This window comes from Malaclemys terrapin, chromosome 2 (genome assembly GCF_027887155.1).
Source record: "Malaclemys terrapin pileata isolate rMalTer1 chromosome 2, rMalTer1.hap1, whole genome shotgun sequence".
NCBI classification, from domain to species: Eukaryota; Metazoa; Chordata; order Testudines; family Emydidae; genus Malaclemys; species Malaclemys terrapin.
The window spans coordinates 29,588,409-29,597,712 of NC_071506.1; the positions used below are offsets into that span (position 1 = coordinate 29,588,409).

At 35.5% G+C, this 9,304-nt stretch overlaps 1 protein-coding gene across 4 annotated transcripts in view; it reads left to right on the forward strand.

Annotated features, from left to right (window-relative positions):
- CSMD3 (CUB and Sushi multiple domains 3) overlaps positions 1-7,021 on the forward strand; it is a 1,152,075-nt gene extending 1,145,054 nt beyond the window's left edge. For 3 of the 4 annotated variants that reach the window (XM_054020294.1, XM_054020296.1, XM_054020297.1), the window contains 3 exons: positions 211-298; positions 3,294-3,429; positions 4,852-5,814. In XM_054020294.1, coding sequence (XP_053876269.1) covers positions 211-298; positions 3,294-3,429; positions 4,852-5,011 — 384 coding nt within the window. In that variant the 3' untranslated portion in view covers positions 5,012-5,814. Of the gene's footprint in view, positions 1-210; positions 299-3,293; positions 3,430-4,851 lie in introns of all 4 variants that reach the window. The other variant, XM_054020295.1, reaches the window with a different exon arrangement.
- The last annotated feature ends 2,283 nt before the right edge of the window (positions 7,022-9,304 follow it).

A 9,304-nucleotide genomic window follows, 5' to 3' on the forward strand; every position in this document is an offset into this window, starting at 1 on the left:
GTGCAGCTTTTAAGCTTGACAGTGTCCCTTTAGTACCCCTGCCTGACCCCCATGCTCAGCGCATCCATATCCCTCCACAACAAGGGTATCTGTGGGGGAATACTGACTGGTTTAGGTATTTCACTTCCAACCTGATTATAATCGCCTCTCACATTTCTAACCAAGTTTTCCCAATTTAATTCTGAGATTCTGTGTGTTTTCTGTTTGCAGGTTTCTGCTGAACCTGATGGAGCTACATATGTTTTTCAAGGATTTATCCAGGGTAAAGATTATGGACAATTTGGACTTCAAAGATTAGGTACTCTGTTAATTTTAATGTCAAACTAGTTCAGTTTTGTTTCATACTGAGTTTTATTATGCATTGTTTTTATTAAATGATTACATGTAAAGGGCTATCCTGAACCTATATTTCAGTACTGGTGTGTGTGTAGAGTATAGTGAGGTTCGTATCCTATAATCATTTTTAAAGCTGTGCTATAAAAGAGGTGTTTTGTTCACCGGGAAAGTTAAATTGGGAGGTATAGTTACTCTGTTGTGGCAAGTGGTTCATTTTGGTTGTTTTTTAATATCTTTCTCTAAGAATGCTTACATAATAGGTATTATGTTCTATATAGCGATCATCATATAAAGAGTAAGTACTTCAGAATATGTGTACATGTATGTCAGTGTAACATATATATACATTTATATTAATACAAATTTTATAGTGAATACTTGCTAGAACAGTCAACCTATTAAATACTATTGGCCAAATACTGAAGTCCTTGTGCCATTTTTACACAGGCAAAACTTCTATTGAAATCGATGGAAGTTTTTTTCCCCCAAAGAGGAAATTGGATGGACTTCTTTATTTGTCCTGTAGATTAAATTGTACATCAAACTACCTGATCACTACTAGCTTTTTCCAGTATAGAATATTGCTGAAAAGATCTTACTCTTTTTGCATGCTTAAGCAAATAAAACTAGAAAAAATATTAGATAACAAGAAATGTTAAACTATAAATTATCTGATCCTGTCTCTTGAAGACTAATATTTCTGCTCACACAAAAGCTTGAATATTCTTAAGGTTTCTCAAGCAGTGGGGTTCCACTTAGACCAATCTGACAGATTTACAAGAGGAATTCGTTTCTTTAAGGATTATAACCCCTAATTAAATAGCCTTGTGCTCTTCAGATATGATAATTTTATCTGGAGCCAAAAACACATTCTTCTGGTTTTTGGGGACAATGTATTTCTCACTCTTATTGTCCAAATAAAAACAAGAACATTCTTTAACATCTCAGTTGTGGTGGAAGGATTTATTAATGTGTATATCACACATTAGACAGTCTTGTTTTCTCTTTTCACTGCCCACAGTCATTCTAAAGAGCAATGCTTGGAGACTGAATTTGGCTCCCATTGCATTTGGTAATTTGGGTACTTTAAATGGAATATTTATAGAATATTTTTATAAGAAGACGATTCCCGGAGGGATATGCAAATAATTTGATTTCCCTAAATCATCTTCTTCAAAATATTTGCGGGTAATCAATGAAAGAGTAAAATCAACAATGTCTTGACAAGATGTTTTTGTTGGTTTCTTATAAAAATTGTGTCTTGTCTCTCTTCCTTTGGTTTTCAGAGGTTTGTATTCCCGCAATATATTCTTTGTTGTAACTCTTTGAAGAGGGTTTTTTTTTTTTAAATTGATTCCATTAAAAAATTTATTCCTTTGCCTAAAAACAATAACAAGATTATTCATTTAGGAATATAACTCATATGATTAATAAACAGAATCATTATGGGGGCTTGACATTCTTCAAAAATAGCTTTATCGTGACTGATAAGAAAATAGTTTTAAATTATACCTCTTTATTTAATATAAAACATTCTTGTAAAAATTTCGCCCAAAGAGATATGAAATTTGTATAAGATTTTTTGAGCCCTCTAGTCTTTCAGGAAAACTTCCTATCCCAAACCAGCTTTCCTATCCATTTCACTATTGTTCATAAACAATTTTCTTTCAGATGTTGAATTCAGTGCTTATTCTCTTTCCAGCCAACAATTTCACGTTTTACTATCTATTAGTTGAGGTATCTAATCATATTTAACATCTATATGTTGCTTAACAACTTCAAAGCACTGAATAAACCTTAACTAATTAATCTGATTCTTAACATCTCTAGTTTGAAGCCTATAAATCACTTACTAAACTGAATTAGTAATCCCTTCTTTATTCATGGGAAAGGGGATATGAACATGGCACCATAGGGAATCTAACAGTTGCCTTATTTCTATTCTGTGCAGGAGAGCCATGTTCTTACTTTCTATCAGTATTTGTTCTCTACTCTTTGCCTCTCACCTACCGCTTTTATTTTTATATATAAATAAATGTGTATAATTAAGTCAACAGGATGAATTTCCATGTTGCCTCTTGAGGTGATTTAGCCTTCCTCCAAGTTACTGCTATTCCTTTGGTAAACTTTGCTATTATCTTTTTTTCTTCTATTGTGCTTTCTTTCTATCTGCTCAAGTACCAGATTTTCCAGAACCTAATAAATAAATTGTATTTGAATAATGATATTGAAGTAACCTAGTCTAAGCCATTTTTTGGCTTCATAGGTTAACACCAACACCTTGAATTGCATCTGTAAATTTATGAGGAGCAAGTGCAGGTCCCAGAGCACTGGTGTCATTTGCTCCTGACATAAAACTTCACCTATTAAGCAGGGTGCCGCATTCTGCGCTAAATTTAGTCTCCAAATGTCTCAGTAACAACAAGGAGTCTAGTGGCACCTTAAAGACTAACGATTTCATAGAATCATAGAATATCAGGGTTGGAAGGGACCTCAGGAGGTCATCTAGTCCAACCCCCTGCTCAAAGCAGGACCAATCCCCAGACAGATTTTTGCCCCAGATCCCTAAGTGGCCCCCTCAAGGATTGAACTCACAACCCTGGGTTTAGCAGGCCAATGCTCAACTTTCGTGGGTAAAAACCACACTTCTTCAGATGCATAGCGTGAAAGTTACAGATGCTCGCACCATAAAGAGTGCATAACAGCAATCTAAGTTCAAGGTGAGAAAGGCATGAATCATTATGGGGAGATCCTTCCATCATAAGGAAAAAAAATGAGTTTTGCTCACCAGATGCAGATGGAAAATAGTACTTGGTACTGTAGGTCCCCACACAAAACAAAATATGATGATTTTAATTTCTCCACAAGTAAACACTTTCAATAATATTGTGAGGATCTGGGAGTGATAATCGTGAGATGTGAGATAATAGAGAGATGTTATGTTTTTGTCTTTTTAGGTCTTAACATGTCTGAAGGTTCAAATTCTTCTAATCAACCACATGGTACAAATAGTAGTTCTGTGGCCATTGCTATCCTTGTGCCTTTCTTTGCCCTTATATTTGCAGGTTTTGGGTTTTACCTTTATAAACAAAGGTAAGTGTAAATTGCATATATAGAGTCTTTGTATTGTCATATATTTGAAGCTATTCAGTGGCCTTAAACTTTAATATGTTAGAAAAAGTAAATTAAGAACAGCCCTGGGAACTCCTTTGCAAAAAATATGCATAGAAAATACACTCTACCCTCATTTTAGGTGTGCCATACTGTTTGATAGGTAAGGTTATTTTAAAGTGCCGTACTTTCACTCCCACCTATTTAAAATGTTGTTATAAGTTATTCTCTTTATGAGAGGAGCAAGGATAGTTTAAATTTTTGGCATCTGGGGAATAATGCCATAAACAGGGTTGGTGTGTACTTATTGCAGACTGTCTACATTTTGTTTTGACATGCACACTATTGTGAATCATATTTCTTATGTAATTTATCTTAAGCCCCACACAGTTTATTAGCTTGCAAGTATATGTAATACTCCTATGTCAGTGAGAGGTTTTATTATGGAAATTGGTTCCACATTAGAAATTAGTAATTCATCTACAATTATCTAACAATAGTACCACATCTGCTCAGAGATTCACTCTTATCCTAAGTTCACTGATAGTGTTGTTTATGTCTCTGAGAATCATTCCTTAATTTTATTTGTAAATCTTGTTTTCTCAAAGTCTAAATAATCTTGCACTATGGTAGTAAGGGGCAAATGGGGTCACTAAGTGGTGGAACACCATACCAGCACTTGTCTGGTGGAACACCATACCAGCACTTGTCTGCTGGCCTGCTATTGTAATACAGTCCTACAGGGCATGACTAAAAATTGTAGTATACACAGGACCTAAACATGCCTTAAAAGCTGGACTTTAAGGCCTTGAACTGCCTGGTTTAATTTGGTTACAGGCACACTGCAACTTTTAATGATGTTAGTTTCCCTGACTCCTTTATACTTGTGTTATAGATGAGCCATAAATTTCTGAATAATTTAAGCTTTCATTTACATTTCTAATCCATCTAGTCATAAAGAAATTCTTCCAGATAGAAAGAGTTATATTTTTACTGAGTTTGCAAACAGCAAGAGAGAAACAATAACCCTAAGAGAATCCTTTCATTCATTTGCATGTGGTGTTATTTCTGAGACAATACTGTCAACTCTGTCAGCTGCAAATTTTAGTAGAAATATCCAGTTTTTCTGGGATTGTGGTCCAAGTTTTAGAGTATTACTACCATTTTTTTTCCTGGCATTATTACATATTTGCAACTTTAAAATTAACATTTCTCATAAGCATGTTTTAATATTATTTTAATACATATGACAATCCTTGACAGCAAAAGAATGCTTCCAACATTTAATATTTAGCTTCTACATTTGTAATTGAAATTTGTTCATTCTATTAAGGTTCTTATATTACACCCATCACCACAGAAAATTGCAGTTGTGAATACACTGTGCTTTTTCTTCTTCAACAGGACTGCACCTAAAACACAGTATACAGGATGCTCTGTTCATGAAAATAACAATGGACAAGCTGCTTTTGAAAACCCCATGTATGACACAAATGCAAAGTCTGTAGAAGGAAAAGCTGTACGATTTGACCCCAACTTGAACACTGTCTGCACAATGGTATAATGTGGTAATGCTTTGTCTTCAGAAGTCTGGAAATTGAAACACAACACAGTGCACATATAGTTCACTGATACAAAATTAAAGCACACTTTTCAGGACTTACTGGGTCACCTTTTCCTGAGGATGATAGACAAGAGTGGTTTTTTTTCATAAACTGGAACAGAATTGTCCTTCATGTTTACCATGGAGAGTTTTACAGAAAATCTGCTGCACTCCATGAGTGCTTACTCACAGTTTATTTGCTTTTTTAAAAAAGGAGATTATTCTAAAACATAAAACGTATTTGCATATATTGGAGGAGCATCCACTATCAGTACTTCTGTGCTTTATAAACTATAATAGAGGGACTGGGTTTAAAAAAAGATATAGGGTAGAAAATAAGAGCTATACTTACAGGAGACAATAGGTCACTGACTTCTCTTTAACAGTCATGAGCTACATCATTTTCATAAATTTGAACTCTACTCTCCTTTCAGTCATACATCCCTGTTTAGCAAATCTTTATTTTTCTCAGACCTGTGAATGTTCTAACATAATGACATAGTGTTTAATATGCTTAAATCTTCATGTCCAATTTATTAATTTTATACCACACAAGAAAGAATAAGTGTCAAATTTTCAGTTCTCATTTCATTATTTAATTCCCTGATTCATGTCTTGCTTTCTTTTTCACATTCCATGTTTCTTTCCTCTGTTCCCATTAGCAACACATGCAGCTGGTAACAGGGATAGTTCTGCTTCTATGTATTTCCTTGCTGTGGACCTTTGCCACTAGACATCAGTTTTACAATGAATGATGTGAAGGTGCACCATATTAATTGAGTTTTGTCATGCAGCAATGTTCCTTACTGTTGAAGATCACTTGGAAGAGTGACCTTTTTACACTGTTTTTACAGAAATTTAACCTTTTTGAAGTTTTCAGTTTAGAAAATTACGGTTTACAGTAACACTAGAAATCAAGTTGGTATATGAAGAACATAAAGCTCCACACTTCAGTCCATACCACTGTTGTCTACACTGTATCACATTATCAGTATTATTTTACTACTTCTACATTGTGTTAAAATGCTTACACTGAGCATGGTTCAAAAACCATTGAAGTTAATAGAAGGACTCCCATTGACTTCAAATGGGCTTTGGATCTGGCCCACAGGTCTTGCCTAATCAGAATTTGAAAATGCTTGGTTTTGGTATACAAGTTAATATTGTGAGGAAAGCAACCCCTAAAAATAATTGTTCAAAACTGAATATATTGCAGCAATTCAATAGAAAGATGTGGTTTTTAAAAATAAAGCCATGGTTTTATTAGGAGTAATCCATCAGATGATTCAAATACCACCACCCTAAAAAGGCAGGTTTCAAAAATTGCAGAACCATTTCATTCTCAAACAATGGAATGTGATCTTTAGTTTTCCAGCTATTGCATAACAGAATTATCCAGAGGTAACCCCAGTAATTTATTTGTTGTAGGTCATTGTCTTCCTTTTATAGCATGAAATAATTTTAGACTCATAAATGCTGTATGTTAGCCAGTGTGAATTATCTCTTACTGTCCCTTTCAGGCATTAATAATTCTGTGAAAAATCTGAACTTTTTATTACCGTAATAGAGAGTGCCTACCAAAAATCATTGTACCCAGGATTGCTGCTTGGATTTCTATAATGTTTGATGAATATCTTATAAACCATTTTACAACACTTTATTTTGAAAATTCATACAATTCTGTCAAAAACTGTATTCTACTGAAAGGATGCTGTTTTCTACTTTCTACCATCAGTTGTTATTTATTCTTGTTTATTCAAATGACTGCAATAACTATGATTCATTCATTAATGTTAAAGTTAGTACATTTGAGATCTCGTTTAAAAATGTTTCTTCTGCAACTGGCTACTCCTCTTATATTAATGCATACACTTTTGTAAAGAAGTATATTTTTATGAAAAAAAAAAAGGATTTGTAAAAGTATGATGTAAATTTTCAGTGCAATGTAAACAAAATAAAAATGGATAATTGCTTTTTTAAGAATGTGTGCTCTTTAGAAATTGAGATTAAAAGTCCATGCCAGTTGCCAGGCCAGCTCCAGCTTTTCTGCCCCCCCCAAGCGTCAAAAAAAAAAAAAAAAAAACGATTGACGGCACTTCGGCGGCAGCTCAATCGCGTCACTTCATTCTTCGGTGGTGGGTCCTTCACTCCCTCTCTTCCTCTTTGGCGGCACTTCAGCGGCAGCTCAAAGAAGGAGAGAGAGACTGAGGGACCTGCCGCCGAATTCCCTCCGAATACCTAGAGCTGCCGCCCCAATACCGGACGGAGTGCCGCCCCTTTGTATTGGCTGCCCCAAGCACCTGTTTCCTTCACTGGTGCCTGGAGCCGGCCTGCCAGTTGCAGAGTCTAGAAAATAACCAAATCAGTCAAACAAATTCAGTATTTTTGTGGGGTCTCCAAATACATCATATTTTCTCAATCTTCTCATGCACTTGCAAATAATTTGGAAAGATTTAGATTACTTTCACAAATAGAAAATAACAGGACATGCAACCTTCTTTTTATTTACTAAAATTATTTTTTTTATTTCAGTCCAAGGAACAGATCATAAAAATTCTTGTCTGTAAAACATATAGAAACATGCACTTTTACCATCTCTCTTTTTTCTTAACACAAACAAAGATGATTAAACTTAGTGCTTATGAAAACTGTTGGATAAATTAACCCGTTACGTGGATATTGAAATCTGTTACTTTTCTCCAGAACAGTCACCAGACTTGCATAGCACAGGTCATGGAAATGCATACTGTACTTCCTCACATTTTAAAAGTGAACAGAATTTTTTTGGTGGGAAAATGGGAACTCGTTCATCTTTTAATTAAATTGAACTTGGAGGGTTCTTTGGGGGAGAGACTGGGGAAAAAACTATAAATATTTTGCTGTAGAATAACATCTGCCCCTTTCGAAAATATGAAATACAGATAAATCTTAATCTGAAATGGTGTTCATGAAATGCAAAAAATATCCATCTACTATACCTTTTGGAGAATCAGGCAGTATAAATAAGCTTAAAGGGCCTGCTCTCCACCCACACTGAAATCAAAGAGAATTTTGTCATTGAATGCACTAGAAGCAGGAGCAAAAAGTGACTATAAAAATGGCATTGTGAGGTTCACTCTTTAATGTCTCTCAAGGGACTTCTAAAGTAAATTGGCTCATCTTGAAAGGTAAAAATGTTACCAGACAGCAAACCCTTCAGACTCAACCTGGAATTTGAAGTCAAGGCATTCCTTTTTCGACGTGTGCATCATCAGTAATAAAATAAAGACATTCTGAAATTGGAACTTTCTTAAAAATGTTGTTAATGATGCAGGAACCAAACTAGAACTTTCCAAGGGCTTTACTGACTCCATTGTAGCTCTGGGTGAAATATCCATAATGGATATAGTGTTGTAACTTGCCTATTTTCCAGTTTGTAGTAAGTTTGTGGAATGTACTTTACATTTTAGGAAGTCTTCCTTTTTGTTTAATGAAATATTGTTTGAAATTATTTTGGTACTAGGGTGTCTCAAATGTGTGATAATTTTTACATTAGTTTTTGGAATTTTCAATTGGGTTGGTTGCTTGTGATTGGCTAAGCAATCACATTCTACTCACCATGCTTTCCTTTGAACCATAGGGGATGAGGAACTCAAGTGGCAGGACCAGCCGTAGAGCCTGTTAGGGGAGATGCTCATGTCAATTGCCTCCACCCTTGCAGGGCACCCAGGCAACTTCCTTGCATTGCCAGGTGCAAGACATATCCCCACCACACTGCTGTAAAGCCAGTGGTCAATGTCTTCTACAGAACAAATGGGTCTCCTGTGGATGTAAGGCCCATTTGCATTCCTTCAAGCCCCAGTCACACTGAGAGAGGGTAGCCAAAACGTGATAAAAGCTTATGCCTCTATTTGATCCCATTCAGTGGAAAGTGCTACCTGATGCTTCTTCTGCTTGCAGGTGCTGTTACCTTAGCTCAGCCCTTGACTATGACTGGACCTCAGGGTGGAGAATCTTGGATACTTCTGCATCACATGTCAATCCCAAAGTGGATCTTGCAAACTGACTCACAAAATGAATTGACCAAAAATGTAATGAAATATATGCCCAACCCTGGGCTGCAATATAAGGGTAGGGGAATGGAAGTAACATTTTAGAGTCATGCCTGCAACTAGATTGGCACAAGTAGAACCCTATGCCAGCCTGGATTCAGTTGCTGAACTCAGTCCGTTTCTTGTAAAAACAGCAAGCAGAGAAGTCTAGGAATATACCAAA